This window comes from Rhinopithecus bieti, unplaced genomic scaffold, assembly GCF_001698545.2.
Source record: "Rhinopithecus bieti isolate Rb0 unplaced genomic scaffold, ASM169854v2 scaffold_31787, whole genome shotgun sequence".
Taxonomy (NCBI): Eukaryota; Metazoa; Chordata; class Mammalia; order Primates; family Cercopithecidae; genus Rhinopithecus; species Rhinopithecus bieti.
In genome coordinates this window covers 4,373,201-4,392,609 of record NW_016814655.1, presented here as the reverse complement: position 1 = coordinate 4,392,609, position 19,409 = coordinate 4,373,201, and the positions used below count along the sequence as shown (strand labels likewise).

At 43.9% G+C, this 19,409-nt stretch overlaps 1 protein-coding gene across 2 annotated transcripts in view; it reads left to right on the top strand.

Annotated features, from left to right (window-relative positions):
* Nucleotides 1-19,409, top strand: part of CNNM2 (cyclin and CBS domain divalent metal cation transport mediator 2) — a 175,780-nt gene that overhangs the window by 133,559 nt on the left and 22,812 nt on the right. For both annotated transcript variants that reach the window (XM_017851718.1, XM_017851719.1), the window contains exons 2-4: nt 11,312-11,455; nt 16,273-16,410; nt 18,738-18,907. In XM_017851718.1, the coding sequence (XP_017707207.1) occupies nt 11,312-11,455; nt 16,273-16,410; nt 18,738-18,907 (452 nt within the window). The remainder of the gene's footprint in view (nt 1-11,311; nt 11,456-16,272; nt 16,411-18,737; nt 18,908-19,409) is intronic.

Here is a 19,409-nt window from a genome sequence, read left to right as displayed (position 1 = left end):
AGGTGATAGTTTCCTAAATGAAATTGTATTACTTCTCCTCAGCAGGCTTGATTTTAGCTCGTGTTCTAATACTATATATATATATATATATATATATATGTATGTATTTTTTTTTTTTTTTTTTTTTTTTTTTTTTTTTTTTTTCTGAGATGGGGTCTCGTTCTGTCAACCCGGCTGGAGTGCATGGCATGATCTCAGCTCATTGCAGCCTCTGCCTCCTGAGTGGCTGGGACTACAGGAGTGCACCACCACGCCCACGCCCGGCTAATTTTTGTATTTTTAGTAGAGATGGGCTTTGCCCTGTTGACCAAGGTGGTCTCGAACTCCTGATCTGAGGTGATCCGCTCACCTCGGCCTCCCAAAGTGCTGGGATTACAGGTGTGACCCATTGCACCCAGCCTCTAATACTAGGTTGATCGCCACAGTAGTCAGAAGACTTGCAAGGCACACATCAGCATTCATCCGTGTATTCATTACAAAAATCTGAGAAAATGGCTTTACGTGTTTGTTATGTGGCTTGTAATTCAGGGTTTATTTTTCTTTGGGTTTTGCCAGTGTTGAATTCAGAGGGAAATGGATAGGGAAAGGACCTATCTAAAATACTATTAAGAGTAATGTGGGTGCCGGGCGCGGTGGCTCACGCCTGTAATCCCAGCACTTTGGGAGGCCGAGGTGGGCGGATCACGAGGTCAGGAGATCGAGACCATCCTGGTTAACACGGTGAAACCCCGTCTCTACTAAAAATACAAAAAACTAGCCGGGCATATTGGCGGGTGCCTGTAGTCCCAGCTACTCGGGAGGCTGAGGCAGGAGAATGGCGTAAACCCGGAAGGCGGAGCTTGCAGTGAGCCGAGATCGTGCCACTGCACTCTGGCCTGGGCGACAGAGTGAGACTCCGTCTCAAAAAAAAAAAAAGAGTAATGTGGGTATAGAGCCCCAGGCACTCCCATAGCCCAGGTATGGTGCAGCTGTGGCAGGGCAGCCCCAGTGGGTTGTGTGTGTTAGGGCAGTGAATGAGGGGCTGGGGCTGTATGAGGGCCGACCCCCTTCCTACCTGCTCTTTGTAAAGGGTGGCATCAAGCTAGGTGTTCTGGGAGAAAGATGAGAAACAAGGAGCTTTCAGTCTAGCAGGGAAAAGATCACAAACTTAGTATAAGAAAGAGATATGACCAGACGCAGTGGCTCATGCCTGTAATCCCAGCACTCTGGGAGGCCGAGGAGGGTGGATCACCTGAGGTTGGGAGTTCAAGACCAGCCTGGTCAACATGGTGAAACCCCATCTCTACTAAAAATGCAAAAATTAGCCAGGCATGGTGGTGCACGCCTGTAATCTCAGCTACTTGGGAGGCTGAGGCAGGAGAATCACTTGAACCTGGGAGGTAGAGGTTGTAGTGGGCCAAGATTGCACCACCGCACTTCAGCCTGGTTAACAGAGTGCGACTCCATCTCAAAAAACAAAAAAGACAGATGCCTTAAGAGAAATTCAGATGACATTGTAGGAACTCAAAAATACAAAAGATAAGTTCTGCCTTTGGGAATAGAACAGGCTTCCTGGTATGGGTGATATTATGCGTGGAATTAAGAGCAAGGTTAAAAAGGATTAAAAGGGCTCAAGCAGAGGAAGGAGCAAGTAGGGCCATGGAGGACCTGACTGTGAAAAGTCAAGTCTGGGTGGATGAAGCTTAAGAAGGGGAGAGTGGCGGTTGTAGTGTGCTGATGCCTTTGAGCCCTGCCCTAGGAACATTTTCTCTCTAATTTAGTAGCTGATGAGAAGTGAGCACTGTGTGTGCGTGATGGAATGCTGTGGTTATGTTACGGTGAGTAAGTCTTCCTTTGTGAACGGAGGAGTAGAGAAGAAACTGGAGTGTTGGCCATTGTGCTAGACTTGGCAGGTGCTGAGGACTAACACGAAGGTGGATCCAGAGTTGATCTGGAGCTGATGGTCTAATCAGGGAGACCACGTTATGGCACACTGAGCTCCAGGTGTGCAGGTAACAAGCTATGGGGTGAGGAGGCATGGAGCTGACTGATTTTAGATATTTGAAGGCTGCTGTCAACCTCATCCCTGCCCAGATGTCTCTTCCATCTAAACGTCTCTGGCTTATGTAATTGTTCCTCCTGTGACATAGTTTGTATATGGTACAGCATTTCCCCTCAGTTTGCCTCTTGTAAAATACAAGACCCAGACCTGAACTAAGATTCCAGATATAGCTAAATATGGGAGGAGAATTGCTTCTCTTATTCTGAAGTTGTGCTGCCACTCAGTTATCATGACATGCCCTGTTGCTGGATCAGCGTGTGATCTGTCTATCCTAAAGGGACCTGCTGTCAACAAAGGGAAGGGGCAGGAAAGGGAGCCCTACTGAAGGGGCCACATGGAGGGTGTTCCCCTTGGAGCCTGAAGTCTGCTGAACCCACTTAGCCCCTCCTCTTATCACTGCATCACCTATTCCCCGCTCCTGTCTCCAGCCCCATCTCCCATCTCACCCACCCCTGTAGCTGTTGTCAACACCCTGACTCCCACCAGCTCTTCCCGGTGGTAGTTTTCCAGGAATATACAAATGTCAAGTTTCACTGAGCTGTGCATCTTATGCAGCTGTGTGTGTGTACCTATTCACTCATTCATTCTTCATTGAAAAGGAAGAAAAAGAAAAGGCAAAGATTTCAGAGTTTTAAAGCCTGGGTGATTGGAAATCTAATGGTGTCATGTTCAGATCTAGGGACTCAAAGAAGGAGGTGTTACTTTGGAGAGGACAGCCAAACTGTCCTAATGACAGGCCTTTTCTCTCTTGTCAAGGCTACCTGGCAGAAGCAGGCCAGTTTGGGCCTCCCTGTTAGAAGCAGGAAGGGCTCGAGTAGAAAGCACACTGGCCAGAGACTATAGGATCTTCCGCATGTCACTTACACTGTGACCCTCAGGCCCTTCCTCCACCACAGTCTTTATCTCCAGCATCTTCTGTCGCCAAAATCACTTTTCTTGACCTTTCGGCTGCATTCAATACTTAACGACTGCTCTCTGCTCTTTGGGATGGTTTTTATTTTTCGTTTTTTAATGTGGCTTCCAAAACCACCCATTCCCTTTATTCTCCCCTCCCCTTCCTGCTGGCCACTCTTTCTCAAGTCTCTCTTTGGTTCTATCTCAGCCTCCTGACCCAGGAAACTCGGGCACCCCCATGCTCAGCACTGGCTCTTCTCGCCATCTATGGCCTAGGTGATCTCAGTGGGTTTCTGGCTCTGCTACCATCTGTGCTCTCTCAGTTTTTATCTGTAGCTTACATGTCTCTCTCTCTCGAATTCTGGACTCATGTATCTGTTTGACATTTCCGCTAGGATGTCAAACTTGACCTTCCAAAATCGAGCTGACTTCTGCCTTCTAGACTGATGTCATGCACTGTCCTCCACCGGGAGTGGCAACTCTGTTCCTCTCATTGCTCAGGCCAAAAGGCAAGTCAGCCTGACTCCTCTCATTCTCCTCCACCCCCTATCTAGTCCATCAGCAAATCCTGCGGGCTCTTTCTAAAACACTGTCTATCCAGAATGCAGTTACTTCTCATCACCTGCACCGTTGCCCCCCGGGCCCAAGCCACCATCCTCCCTGGCTTGGCTTACTGGTAACTTCCCGATTGGGTTTGCCCACCTCAGCCCTTTCCCAGGGCCATTCTTCTCCCACCTGCTGCCAGGCCTTTCTCAACCATGCAGCCAGAGGGACTCTTTTAAAACAATGCAGATCATGTCACTCTTCTGCCAGAGCCTTCCAGCGACCACGGAGTGAGAGCTAAAGCCTTTCCGATGGTTACATGGCCTGCATCCCACCCCATACAGCTCACCTTTCCTCTCGCCCTCCTGCCTACTTGCTTCCAGCCACAGTGGCCTCCTGGCTCCCCACCCACCACAGCGCATCAAGCCCCTCCCTCTTCAGGGCCTCCCGACTGTTCTACCTGAAAACACTCAGCCCAGGGTTGACTTCCTGTGCTGCTGCCTTGCTCGGGGCGAGTGGAGGGGGTGGGGCGGGGGGGACCATCCTGTATTAAATGTCATCCCACCCCTGCTGTTGTTCTCCACAGCACCTTAACACGACCCAACATGCCTTTTCACTTCAAGGTTTATTCTTCTATTAGTTTTCCCAGAGTCTGCTTCCCTAGTGTCTGTCTGCCATGCTCGAATGCCTCTTGAGAGCCAGTACTGTGTTTTGGTCCTTGTGGTATGGGCCTGGCTCATAGTAGGTGGTCAGCAGATATTTATGGAACAAACAAATGAAATTGTGTGACTTATAGTTCATTGTTCAGAATTCATTCATAGCCTGGATTTTATGGCTTATATATTATATTCATATACACTCTCTCACTTGATCAGTTTATTTACCTGTAAATCTGACTAAATCCAATTGTGATCATGTTTAAAGTGTATTGACTTCTTTGACTGCCAATGCAAATTGGCTTCCTCTGGAGATCTTAAGTATAGCCATTAAAAATATCATGTCATTTTTTGTTAGTGACATGGGACCTAAATTTGGACTTGCAGAGCTTTTGCTTCTTTTATCACTAGTTCTGTAGAACTCCCTCTTTGAAATTTTATTGATTCCTATTCATTGAATTATTATAATTTTATGTTAGTAGATCAGAAATTTAAAAAAGCATATCAGCTGCTTCATTTGCCCTCTCCTTGGTTAGTAAGGAGGCCACAGCATCTCACAACATCAGGGAAACATGAAGCATTGCATTCTGTGCTAACAGTGCCCCCTGGAGTTGTGCAACGCGGATATCATGGCGAATGTAAGATGTTTGGCTTGAGTTTCTCATGGTGGGGTCTCTGTTTTCTTCCTGCTGTTTGAGTGGCATTTTAGGACCCCACAGGCTCAGTTTGCCTTGTGCTTGCATTATTGGGTCTTCTTGACTACTGTGTGTCACTTTTTATTAGCATAGCTATATCACGTTGTTCCTAGTTCTCTTCTGCTACATCCATTCCATTGACTTTTTTCCTTAATTAGTCTACCTAGTCCCATTTCACTTCATTGGCATCAACATTGTCTGATAGCAAACAAGTCCATATTTTCTTCTGGCTGTTACAGGTGCCCTTGTTGGATTAATCATAATAGAAACAGTTATTACCACCAAAATACAAACTGTATCTGTCATTCAAAATTTGAGCCCAGAAGTGTGGTAAGGTTAAAAGATAGAAATGTGGTAATCCACTACCATTCTGGGCTGGTTTACCAATTCAGAGAGAATATGCAAATAATAAACTTTAATTTGTGGAGCAGTGGAAGCAGGCAGAGGTAGAAATTTGATACCAGTTCTACCTTGTGTAGATTATTTTAGTTGCTTAGTCCATCTCCCAGTGCAGACATGGTTTTTGTAATTTCACCTGTGCTAGTGCCCTGCCCTGAGCACTAGTGGTTATAGAAAGATGGACAATCTAGGCTGTTATTTCATAATAGCTTGCTTATGATTCTGAATTTGAGGAGAGATGTATTTATAAAGCCCTGCATTCTGAAAACAGGCCTGTTTAGATTCCCTTAGGACCAGAAAAGGAGGAGAAGGGGTAGGAATTTAAATACCAGGACAGTTCAAACTGCCTGGTGTACGGCAAGATCCCTTACAGCTTGCAAGAAAGGGCCCTCTCCAAGCCCTGATTGTGACAACAATTTATGCTTTATTTGATCTATATGCAGTTTATGGAGTTTATTTAGTCTATGCATATTTAAAAGTTTTAGTGTTTAATATCTGTGATTAAATATTTTGCTGACTGATATATTTTCATTCTTCTTGTTGGAAGTTAAGAATCCATCAGTTTATCATCTTTTTAAGTTTTGGGTTTATTCTTCTATTTGTTTTCCCAGAGTTGCTTTTCTGTTTTCAGTCCTGACTTAATTTTTCCAGTACTCAGGTTAAGAAAGGTCCTATTTGAGCTCAGTTTTGAAAATTTTTGTATTGAAAACTTGTTTATTTGGGAGGCCCATGTGGATCACTTGAGGCCAGGAGTTCCAGACCAGCCTGAGCAATATAGTGAGACCCTGTCTCAACAAAAAATTTAAAAATTAGATGGGCATGGTGGTGCGTGCCTATAGCCCTAGCTACTCAGGAGGCTGAGGTGGGAGGATCACTTGAGCCCAGGAGTTCAAGGCTGCAGTGAGCTACAATCACACCACTGCACTCCAGCCAGGGAATGAGACCCTGTCTCAAAAAAAAAAAAAAAAAAGTTGTTTACATTTTCCTTTTGATTGATCCCTTGACAAGGACTAAAGTCCCTGCAGTGAATGGTTAAGTGGAAAGGTGCATGGAATCACTGTTCTCCAAAAGCCTGAGTGAAGGAGAGAGGTGTCATTGTTTTTCCTTTGTACTGTGCACAAGGAAGAAGTTTCAGAAAACAGGACTTCTCACCAGGAATTCCAAAGCTAAAAGAATGTGGCCCTGGGGCAGATGTAGAAGTTTCAGCTTTAAAACAAGTGAACTTGGAGGAAAACTTAATTTTCAGTCTAAGAAGCCTAATTCACAGAAATAATTTCTCCTAGAGTAAGGCCCTTTCCAGCCAAATCTGTCAGTGCTATTGAGCTGGTATTTCAAGTATGTCCATCTGCATTTAAACGAGTTGCTCCAAGACAATCTGATTATACGGTAGTTACTTTGGTGAGAATAGCGCCTCAGTGGAATGGAAACTTCATTTTGAGTCTAATATTAGACCTTGCTTTGGAAAATTCCTTTTAAATGATCACAAGCTGGGAATAGCAAAAGAATTTAACTTTCGACAGACAGCATTCACCAAGAATTTTTAACTGCTTATGTTGGGTCCTTGGGAAAGCAGATGTGAGAAACCTACTGGACCAACTGGATGAGATGAGAATTGACTTGACCTGATGCAGTGTTTATATCCATTGCTGATAAGTTTCCCTCCTTGTCTCCTCTGCTCAAAATATTTTCATTCTTTGAGCGTGAGCATGCTAGGGATGAAAATTTTAGGACGCCTAATTGTCTAACAATCTAAACTTCTAGGCTTGTAGACACGGCTGCCTAGAAGGGGGTCTGAGGCAGAGCAGAAGCTGACTTAGACTGCCAAGTTAAGAAAGGGCCAACAGATCCGCAGGACCAGAGCCAGCGTCTGCGCAAGTGCTGGGAACTTGATCAGATGTAGCCCTCGGAATATTTTTAATGTGGCTGGTTGTGTCTGGGCGAACTTACCCAACTTAAAGTGTTAACTAAACTTTATTTAAAGCTCTTGCACCCCACCACCACCAAGAAAACACTCTGTCATTAAACAGAAGTTATACAAAAATTAGCTGATTATGAAGTTTCCAGATTATGCCTATTTTGGCTTCATTTATGGATATGTTTTAGATACTTTGCATGCTTTGGATTGGGAAAACCAATATTGTTGTTTGAGAGATGCTCTTACTATTTTAAAAGATCTTTGAGATTGAAAATATGTCTTTTTTACTTTTATTTTTTTTTATAGAGATGAGTTCTTACTATGTTGCCCAGGCTGGTCCCAAACTCCTGGCCTCAAGCGACCCTCCTGCCTTGGCTTCCCAAAATGCTGGGATTACAGGTGTGAGCCGTTGTGCCCTGCCTGCGGTGCATCTTCTAATCACTGTGTACATTTAATAATATAGTGGGTTTTTTCCCCTCTAAGCTGGTAATAAGTTGATGGTGCCTTAGAATTTAGGAAAAACATTAATAAAATAACGAGCATCACCACTTAGTGATCACCCAGTGGATTCCAGGCAGTGTCTTTGCTGGGTACCAGCATTATCTCTGATCTTCACAACAACCCTATTGCAGTAGCAATTATGAGGCTGGCTTTAGAGATAAGGAGACTGAAACTCAGCAAAGTTATGTTTGCTCATGGTCTTCTGCTAGTAATGACTAATGAGTGGCCTGCTGGAGTTCAAATCCAGAACTGTTCGACTCATGTTCTTCCCTTGCCATCCTGGTCTCAAGTGATCCATCCCCAAAAGCAGCAGTCTTTAACCTATTTATGCCTAGGGTTCCATTATTGGAATGCTAAGCTTGTGGGGGTTATTTATATTCTACTGCTCAAGATCATCACCAAGGTCTGATTTTTCACAAAAACTTGCAACCTCTGACATAAATGGGTTAAACTTTTTTTAGTCTCAGATCCCTTGAAACTCTTAAAAATGATTCAGGATCCTTTTATTGATGTGGGTTCTATCTTTTGACATTAATGTATTTGAATTAAAATGGAGACCTTCAAAACATTAGTTGATTTAAAGGACAGTAATCCATTGCATGCTAATATAGTGTTTTTAATAAAAATTATTTTCTAAAACGGTAGAAGAGTGCCATTGTTTTACTTTTTGCATGTCTAATCAAGCTAAAGGGAAGGCAGCTGGGTTCAGTCTTTTGCATTCAGTCTGTGTGGTATACTGTGTTAGTTGAAGTGTATCAGGAGAATCTGGCCTCACACAGGTATGTATTTGGAAAAGGGAGGAGTATCAGCTTTTTTGGACAGTGATCGGTATTCTCCTTTGATATTACATCAAAACTCCATAGGTAGTAATTTCTTAAAGGTTAGTTGCAATGTAGAATCTGAAACCATACCAGTGGACATTTGGACTCTTACATTAACTTTGGTCTGAAATCTTCTTTACAGAAGAATATTGAAGAATATATGTAAGTACTCCCCCTTCCAAATAATATATGTAGATACCTCCCTATTCCAGGAAGTAGAGCTTAACTTCCATCCTTGAATGGGTAGGCTAGACTTAGTGACTTGTTTTCAAATAATAGAATTAAGGAAAGGGAAAAATGAGTAACTTTCCAATGGAGAAACCTGGGCAACACAACCTTAACCAAATGATGAAAAAGGTGAACGTCAGCAGTGATGACATATAACCACTGATGTGATGTAACTAGAAAACCTATAACCCAGTCTACTCATGGGTAAAACATCAGACAAGCTCAAATCGGAGGATATTCTGCAGGAGGCCTGACCAGTACCCTTCAATATTGTCAGTGTCATAAAAAGCAAAGACCGAAAAACCGTCACAGACCAGAGGAGACTAAAGAGACATGACAACTAAATGTGGTGTGGTGCCTTGAACCAGACAACAAAACAGAGAGGATGTTATAGAAATAATCAGTGAAATCCAAATAAAGCCTGGAGTTTACTTAATAGTAATGTACCAATGTCAATTTTAGTTTTGACAAATATATCATGGTAGTGTAAGATGTTAACAATGGGGGAAACCGGGTAAAGGGTTTATAGGAACTCTCTGTACTCTTTGCAACTTTTCTGTAAGTCTAAAATTATTCCAAAATAAGAATTTTTTTTTTAAATCGTTGTTCCGTCTTATACTCCAAATGGATTGTGTACTCTTGCATGATTTTGTAACATCATTGCCATAGTCACTTGAAAATTATTGGTTCACTGATTTATACAGATCTTCAAAATGTTGACAGATTGCAATATTCAATATTTTAAAAAATCATTTGTTAATATCACCAGCAATCTCATTGGAAGAGTCTTTAGTTGTGAGAAGCTATTATGCTTGTGGTGGCTACAAGTTTCCCAAAATTTTAATTTTCTTTTTTTGAGACAGTCTCACTTGTTGCCCAGGGTGGATTGCAATGGCACCATCTTGGCTCACTGCAACCTCCATCTCCTGGGTTCAAGCCATTCTCCTGCCTCAGCCTCCTGAGTAGATGGGATTACAGGCGTGCACCACCATGCCTGGCTAATTTATTTTGTATTTTTAGTAGAGACAGGGTTTCACCATGTTGGCCAGGTTGGTCTTGAACTCCTGACTTCAAGTGATCCGCCTCCCAAAGTGCTGGGATTACAAGTGTGAGCCACTGCATTCAGCCTTTTTTTTTTTCTTTTTTTTTTTTTTTAGTGGGAGTCTCACTCTGTTGCCTAGGCCTGGAGTGCAGTGGCACAATCTCGGCTCACTGCAACCTCCGCCTCCTAAATTTAAGTGATTCTTCCACCTCAGCCTCTTGAGTAGCTGGGATTACAGGCGCACACTACCACATCCAGTTAATTTTTGTATTTTTAGTAGAGACGGGGTTTCACCATGTCGGCCAGGCTGGTCTCAAACTCCTGATCTCAGGTGATCTACCCACCTCAGCCTCCCAAAGTGCTGGGATTACAGGCATGAGCTACCGCACCCAGACAAAATTTTAATTTTCTGATGAAAGCTCAAATTTTATCATTGGCAGTCCACGCTGCCTGTTGTTTTCCTTGATGTGACAGATTCATTTTTGAGAAAATGCCTGACATATACCCAAGTCTATATAACCATAGTTTGTCTAGTAGTCAGTCTTTGAAGTAAAAACATTCAACAATGAAAATGGCCAGTCCAACTTGCAAGTCAATCACAAGAGTCTTTCCTCAGCACAGCTGCCATACTTCAGAATTCAACAGAAGTGTTTTATGGCAATTCTCAGGTTGTTATAGAGATTACCAAAAGACATGTACTTGGGTCAGGATTTAATGAAATTAATGTTTACTGCTTCAGCAAGGACTTTTTTTAAGACAGTGTCTTACTCTGTCGCCCAGGTTGGAGTCCAGTGACTCGATCATAGCTCACTGCAGCCTCAAACTCCTGGATCCTCCCACCTCAGCCTCCCAGGAAGCTGGGATCATAGGCGTGCATGTCCAGCTACTTTTTCTGGTTTTTTGTAGAGACATGATCTCACGGTGTTGCCTAGGCTGATCGTGAACCCCTGGGCTCAAGCAGTCATCCTGCCTGGGCCTCCCAAAGCTCTTGGATTACAGGAGTGAGCCCCTGCTCCCAGCCCAGTATATTTTTAAGAGAAGCTACTTCCTTCCCTTTACTGCATGTGCGTTGTGACAGAGAACAGCGATCACTACATGCAGCTCGCTCCCACTACCTTCATCTGTGCTAAGGTGCCTTTCACCGTCAGCTCAAATGTCAACACAGTGAAAACGGCCAATAGCATCTTAGTATTCTTATGAAAATAGTTGGGCCTCACAGACCTCCTAGAAGGGTTTTGGGAATCCCTAGGGCACCATGAACTTTGAGAACCACTCTCTTTAGGTGGCTGTTGCTGAAAGGTTACGCACCAAGAGACATTACCATTAGGAAGCAGAGAACAATGGTGCAGTGCCATGTATGTCGAGGGTGACACTCTTCTGGCATAACTTTCTGCCTTTTAATGGCTCATGAAGTTCTTCCATTTGTTTGTGATATCTCAGTACAATTTTAAAATGCTGAAACAGAGATTTTGGTAATCCGGCATCTGTGTTTGCTGATGTTTTTACCGTATCACATATAACGTGTCATTCAGGAAATTCAGAAAGTCACTTCCTAAACTTTTTATTTTCTCTAAAGGTAAATCTCACCTGGCTATCGTGCAGCGGGTAAACAATGAGGGAGAAGGAGATCCGTTTTATGAAGTTCTGGGAATTGTCACCTTAGAAGATGTGATTGAAGAAATCATCAAATCTGAGATTCTAGATGAAACAGATTTATACAGTAAGTAGCACTGTCTGAGTGTATTTCCCAAAACCTTTGCTTTTTTTGTTGTGCTGTTTGTGAGTCATCTGACAGTTCTCCAGTTGCTGCCTCTATAATGATAAACGACGTGTGTAGGCCGTGCATGACCTGTCGGTATATTCCAGTCCCTTTATCAGAAGGAGCAGATCCTGTAATGTCAAGCAACAGCATTGTTCTGGCTGCTTCTAACCACTGATGAGGGCATTACTTGTCCTAAACAGAAAATTGCTGTTGGTTTTGAATTTTATTTTACATATGTTAAAAAAAAAAAAACTCTACTAAAATTTTGTTTTATACAACTAGGTATATTGTTTTCAGATAAACTTCTGTTTGTACTTTTCATAACTCAAGTACTCTTTAAAGTGAATGGGAGGCCGGGCACAGTGGCTCACATCTGTAATCCCAGCACTTTAGGAGGCCAAGGCAGGCAAATCACCTGAGGTCAGGAGTTTGAGACCAGCCTGGCTGACATGGTGAAACCTTGTCTTTACTAAAGATACAGAATTAGCTGGACATAGTGGTAGTGGTGCACACCTGTAATTCCAACTGCTCCGGAAGCTGAGGCAGGAGAATTGCTTGAACCGAAGAGACGGGTTGCAGTGAGCCAAGGTTGCACCACTATACTCCAGCCTGGTTAACAGAGTGAGACTCCGTCTCCAAAAAAAAAAAAAAAAAAAAAAACCACAACTGAATGGGATTTGTTAAACTTAAGGATGACAACTGTTTATACTTTCTTGTTCCAGAATCCTTGGGTCAGGGTTGGAGGTGAGATTTGCAAGTGTAGTTTGCTGGGGCAGCGGGTTGGGGGTGTGGGAAGCAGGATGGGGTAGGGTTCACAGTAAGAATGTGTTTTTCCTGTTCTCTGCTTCTCTGCCTTCTCTTTTGGTGAAGGTGAAAGTGGGGAGTGGCTCAGATCAGGGCAGGGTGAGGTGAGTATGGATACCTTATTTGCCCAGGTGTAGACTTGATCCTGAACTGAGTGTTGAACTGAATCCTGTCTCATTAAAGTGTAAAACATGATTGCTGGACTGTGGAGCTTAAATCTTCCTTGGCCGCACCCTTAGCAATGCTCAAGGGTTCCATAAAGCCAGAGATGGCCCAGGCCTGAGATGTTTGGGGGTCCCAGGGGTGGGATAGAGAAAGAGCATCTGGACTCTGTGTATGCTGCCTGGTTTTAAAGCATGTCTTCCGGAGGGGAAATGGACTGTCCCAGCTTCCCAACAAGCTGGTCATTCAGGGTAAAGTCTGCTTTCCTCAAAGCAGGGTGCTTTTTATTCAGTCCTGCTAGAAGGAAACATCCCACATTTTAAAACTGAGAAAGTTTGGGAGGCCAAGGCCGGCAGATCACAAAGTCAAGAGATCACGACCATCCTGGCCAACATGGTGAAACCCCGTCTCTACTAAAACTACAAAAATTAGCTGGGCATGGTGGCACGTGCCTGTAGTCCCAGCTACTTGGGAGACTGAGGTAGGAGAATCACTTGAACCTGGGAGGCGGGGGTTGCAGTGAGCTGAGATTGTGTCACTGCACTGCAGCCTGGTGACAGAGCAAGACTCTGTCTCAAAAAAAAAAAAAAAAAAAGGATTGAGAAAGTCACTGGGCATGGTGGCTTACCCTGTAATCCCAGCACTTTGGGAGGCCGAGGCGGGTGGATCACTTGAGGTCAGGAGTTAGAGACCAGCCTGACCAACATGGTGAAACACCATCTCTACAAAAATACAAAAATTAGCTGGGTGATCCCAGCTACTTGGGAGGCTGAGGCAGGAGAATCTCTTGAACCTGGGAGATGGAGGTTGCAGTGAGCCAAGATTACACCACTGCACTCCAGCCTAGGCAATAGAGTGAGACTCTCTCAAAATAAGTAAATAAATAAATAAAACTGAGAAAGTCTTCCCTGTACCCACAAAAGAAAAAATTTTACGTTTAACTAATGACTGTCTTCTGAAAACATATCCTGTTTTATCCTCACATCTGAATAGCATTCTTAAAAAACACCCTTTCCCACATCTGTTTTATCCTTTCCTCACTTGGAGGGTCATCAGAGGTCTCAGAGAATATTATTTGTGTGTTTATGTTCTTTTCATCCTTCCTCACAAATGACTATTTAAAAACTGAGTGTGGCCGGGTGCGGTTACTCATACCTGTAATCCCAGCACTTTGGGAGGCTGAGGCAGGTGGATCACAAGGTCAAGAGATTAAGACCATCCTGGTCAACATGGTGAAACCCCATCTCTACTAAAAAAAAATACAAAAATTAGCTGGGCGTGGTGGTGTGCGCCTGTAGTCCCAGCTGCTTGGGAGGCTGAGGCAGGAGAATCACTTGAACCCTGGAGGCAGAGGTTGCAGTGAGCAGAGGTCACACCACTGCACTGCAGCCTGGTGACAGAGCAGGATTCCGTCTCAAAAAAAAAAAAAAACCGAATGTGTCTCTGTATTTCTTTTTCCCCAGGGGTAGTACTTAACATTAGAAAGGCGATTTACCATTTAGGAGATCCTGTGTTTGCACTTCAGTTTTATACAAATGTTAGTTTAACTTCTTTTTTTTACTTTTTTTTTTTTTTTTTTTTTTTTTTTTGAGACGGAGTCTCGCTCTGCCACCCAGGCTGGAGTGCAGTGGCCAGATCTCAGCTCACTGCAAGCTCCTCCTCCCGGGTTCACGCCATTCTCCTGCCTCAGCCTCCGGAGTAGCTGGGACTACAGGCGCCCGCCACCTTGCCCGGCTAGTTTTTTGTATTTTTTTAGTAGCGACGGGGTTTCACCGTGTTAGCCAGGATGGTCTCGATCTCCTGACCTCGTGATCCGCCAGCCTCGGCCTCCCAAAGTGCTGGGATTACAGGCTTGAGCCACCGCGCCCAGCCTAGTTTAACTTCTTTTAAGCCTTGATTGGACTGATTTCCTACAGAAGTGTTGCCTAATGTTACTTACTGGCTCAAGATGCTGGACTTGTGATTTCGCGTATGTCTTTTCTTTTTTTTTTTTTGAGACTGAGTCTTACTCTATTGCCCAGGCTGGAGTGTACAGTGGCGCGATCTCACCTCACTGCAACCTCCACCTCCCGGGTTCAAGCGAGTCTCCAGCCTCAGCCTCCTGAGTAGCTGGGATTACAGGCACCCACCATCACGCCTGGCTGATTTTTATATTTTTAGTAGAGACAGGCTTTCATCATACTGGGGAGACTGGTCTCAAACTCCTGACCTCAAGTGAATCCACCTGCCTCGGCCTCCCATAAGTGCTGGGATTATAGGCATAAGTCACTGTGCCTGGCCGATTTCAGGTATATTCTTGATCTGGATAGAGATTGGGAGTGACAGCTGTTGCCATTAGAATTATTTTTAAATTCTGTATTGATTTCTACTGTCTAGTTCTCAAAAGAATTGAGGCAGACGAAAAGTAGAAGTTGTGATTGCCTTCTCAGGAAAAGCCTAGTAATCAATCTGTTTTGCTCTATGCAAGAAACAATAATGCAGTGACTCAATTATTGGGAAGGAGCAAGCGATTGGGGTCTTGTCTTTAAGCTCTTTTTTTCTTGATCATTACTTTGTCCAGAAAAGTACTTAAAAGATGGTTTTGCAGGAGGTACCTTCCAGGTCAGGAGCTGGCAAACCATAGCCGATGAGTGCCTGTACTCTGCTTCTGTGTGACCTGCAAGCTAAGAATGTCTTTTCACATCTTAAAATTGTTGCAAAATGGCCAGCATGGTGGCTAATGTCTGTAATCCTAGCACTTTGGGAGGCTGAGGCAGGAGGATTGCTTGAGCCCAGGAGTTCAATACCAGCCTGGGCAACATAGTGAGACTCTGTCTCTATAAAAAATTTAAAAATTAGCTGGGCGTGGTGGCAGACACCTGCAGTCCCAGCTACTTGGGAGGCAGAGGTGAGAGGATCACTTGAGCCTTGGAGTTGAGGCTGCAGTGAGCTGCGATTGTGGTGCTGCACTCCAGCCTGGGCAATAAAGCAAGAACCTATCTCAAGAAAAGAAAAAAGAAAAGGAAAAAAAAAAAAAAGAACAATTACTTTGTGACGTGCAAAGATTATATGCAATTCAAATTACAGTGTTCATAAAGAAAGTTTGATTGGAAAACAGCCATGCTCCTTCATCTTTCTAAACAGCAGTGTGGAGACTATGTAGACCCGCAGAGCCTAAAATATTGACTCCCTGGACCTTTTCAGAGGAAGTTCACGGACCCCTGTCCAGATCCCATTCGTATCTGCTTGACCTTGAGGATCTCATGGTCTGAAGTAGCAGTGAAGCGAACAGATACTATAAAACACTGCTCTGCGAAAGCATTCTTATTTGTTTCTTACGGGGGTGGCGTTTGTGCATTGTCTTTCAGCAGAGGCGAGGGGCCTCTTACAGGTAGGGACACTCCTCCCTTGTGTGTACACAGTGGTGGTCCTTTGCTGGAGTATGGTGACATTGAGCAGCAGTGGACTGTGCACTCCAGGCTGCACGCCCTGTTGCTGTGTGCTTCTGTGGGTCCTGTGAGAGGCTCTGTCAGCATTTGCCGGATGCTATGCTCACAAGGGCCCTCTACAGACCTTCCTGAAGTACATTCACTAATCAGGCTGCCTGTGGTCACTCGCTGCGGACTGCGTGGTGCCCAGGCTGCTGTGCTGAGTTGATGAGGATCTGGCCCTCCCTCCCTCCTTCCCTGTGGCATTAGTGCGTAGAGCGCCTGCATCTGAAAATACAGTCCAGCCCTTCCAATATATTTTGTCTTGTTCATTCAAAAAGAGCCCTGATCTCATGGGATGCATTTTCTTATTTTTTTTTTCTCTTTTCATTCCTCCCTTAGCTGACAACAGAACAAAAAAGAAAGTGGCTCACCGGGAACGAAAGCAAGATTTTTCTGCCTTTAAGCAGACAGACAGCGAGATGAAGGTTAAAATATCACCACAGCTCCTCCTGGCCATGCACCGTTTCCTAGCAACAGGCAAGTGCAGCTTATCACAGTTTGAGATCTCTACCAACCCTGGAGTGTGTTTCTCACCCACCACTGACTGGGGTGGGCTGGGGGTGGACACTGGGAAATGGGGTGATAAGTAATGCCACTTTTGTGTTTTGTTTTTTGTTTTTTTGTTTTTTTGTTTTGTTTTGTTTTTTTCTTTTTAAATTCTCTCCTCTCCTATGTTCAGTGTCGGCATGAACCCTCTGAGACATTTACCAGGGGTGGACCAGTAACTTAAAATTGGTCTGAAAGGTAAGGATGAATGTTAGTGCCACACTGCATGTGAACAGTAGGCCAGGCCATCTCCTTCCAGCTAGGTCTGTGGGAGAGCCAGCTGGCGGAGCAGGCTGATGGTGCCAGCCTGGCACCAGCTTGTTTGATGGACAGTTGAGTCCAATCTCTCTTCAGTTTGTCCTGGAAGCACAGTTGGACATCAGTGGTAACACAGGGGCTGTGATTTGCAAAGAAGAAAACTAGGTTTTCACAATTAAATCTTTATCTTTTATGGTTTTAATGAAATCAAATTCTAAGAACTTTGATGTGGATTTCTTGATGGCCTCCTCAGATCAGATTAACTCGAGTCCATTTCAGGAGGCAAGTGTTCATGTTGTTTAAACCACCAACCCAGCCGGCACTGACTGCTCCAGAGAGGTCAAGGTTGAATGGATTTAAGATACAACCAACCCTTCTCCCATCCCCAGATGCTCTCCAGGGTTGAGCTCTGGTGGCCAGGGGAAGTGTGAAAAAGTCTAAAGCATCCACTGGCTTTAGACGACGTCGGTGTCCCTGATAGGCAGCCAGTGCCTTTCATCTGCATGCAGTAGACTTAAACCATGTTTAAAAGAAGGCTAGCCGCAACCACCTGACGGAATGCTGTGTAACTCTTTAAGGTCGCGTTCTCAGAAGCCTGGAAATGCTCAATATAATATTTATCACATTAGAAAATATTCATAACTTAATACAAAGTGGGGAGAAACAGAATCTAAAACTATGTGTACTTTAAGATTAGAGTTGTGTTTTTGTGTGTACACACACGGATACACGAGCACACGTGCCTGGGCATGGCACTGGAAAGAAATGCTCACTCAGTTGCTCAAAATGGTAATCTGAGTGGTTGGCTTATAGATAATTTTTACTTTCTTCTTTTTCTGTATTTTCTAAAATTCCTATAATGACTGTCTTATTACAAAAAAGTCACAAGTTAATACAGAACTTACAGCTTTCATAAATACATAATTAGAAAATAACAGACAATGTCTTTCGCTTATTATTCTTTTTCTAGTGTTGATAATACTGTTCCTCATCATTTAAGAACCACAAATTAAAACTAAACAACTAGGCCGGGCATGGTGGCTCATTGCCTGTAATCTCAGCTCTTAGGGAGGCCAAGGCAAGCGGATTGCTTGAGACAGTCTGGCCAACATGATGAAACCCTATCTCTACCAAAAATACAAAAATTAGCCAGGCATGGTGGTGGGTGCCTGTAATCCCATTTACACAGGAGGCTGAGGCAGAAGAATCACTTGAACCCGGGAGGTGGCGGTTGCAGTGAGCCGAGATCGCACCACTGAAGAGCACGGAATCCAGCCTGGGTGACAGATTGAGACTCCTTCTCAAAAAAAAAAAAAAAAAAAAAAAAATAAAACAAAACTCTATCTCCTACTCTGCTTCTGAGATATCATAGAGTCCAGTTGTAGGATAGCACCCTTCAGTCAGTAATTTTTGTTTTTGTATTTAAAATAAAATTGCTATCTTCGTAAATACTTTTGAACATTACTTTTTTTTTTAATTAGCATGTTGATGTGTGCACATGCTCTGCTCTTATTTCCAGTCTCAACCCTCTTTGTTCCCCACATTCCTCGGGGTAGTTGAGTGGGAGAGGGAGACGTGGGGCACCCGTGTGTGTGTGCTGGCACTAACCGCACCCGATGCTCCTGACCTTGGCTTCTTCCTTTGGCTGTTGGTCGACAGTCAGACTGTTATGGCTTGTTGAGGGGCATCCCCCGCACTCAAGGAGCCCGCTTGCAGTTGATTTTCATTTCTGTCAGTCAAATTAGTGTAGTTTTATGAGGACTGAAGTCCATGACGGGTTGAAAAGGAAAGAAGTAAAAGGAACAAACGTGAGAATTCAGCACTTTCTAATTTCTCCCAGGTAATCTGTCCCCAGTGGATCACCAAACGGAAGCCTCATCCATCCAAATACTATCACTTTGATTCCAAATATTCTTATCTCAACACCTCAATTACTATTAATAGTATAATTTTTCTCCCTCCGTTTGAAATGTAATATCAAGTTGTGTTTATATCTATAGAAGTAGAAGCATTTAGCCCATCCCAGATGTCAGAGAAGATCCTTCTAAGGCTGCTAAAGCACCCCAATGTCATCCAGGAACTGAAGTATGATGAGAAGAACAAGAAAGCCCCTGAATACTACCTCTACCAGCGCAACAAGCCAGTAGACTACTTCGTTCTCATTCTGCAGGTCAGAAGAATTATTCAGTAGTGGTTTGCTCTCACTGAGTATCCATCTTTCAGTTTGGTGTAAGTGAATGGGTGTCACCGTGTACATACTGAACCCTTTCTATAGGGGGTAGCCTTAGACATGGATAATTTCATCTTTCTGTTTTCATATCTGTAAAGTAATTCTAATTAAAGCAATGCCAATAGTTACTTTAATTTTCAATACTAAAAGGTACTTTGACTGGGTGCAGTGGCACATACCTCTAATTCCATCACTTTGAGAGGCCAAGGTGGGAGGATTGCTTGAGGCCAGGAGTTCAAGACCAACTTGGGCAACATGGTGAGACCCCTGTCACTACAAAAAATTTAAAAATGAGCTGGATGTGGTGGCATGCACCTGTGGTCCCAGCTACTTGGGAGGCTGAGACAGGGGACGGTGGTGGGGTGGGGATTGCTTGAGCCCAGGAGGTTGCCATGTTTGTACCACTGAACTCCAGCCTGGGTGACAGAGCAAAACCCTGTCT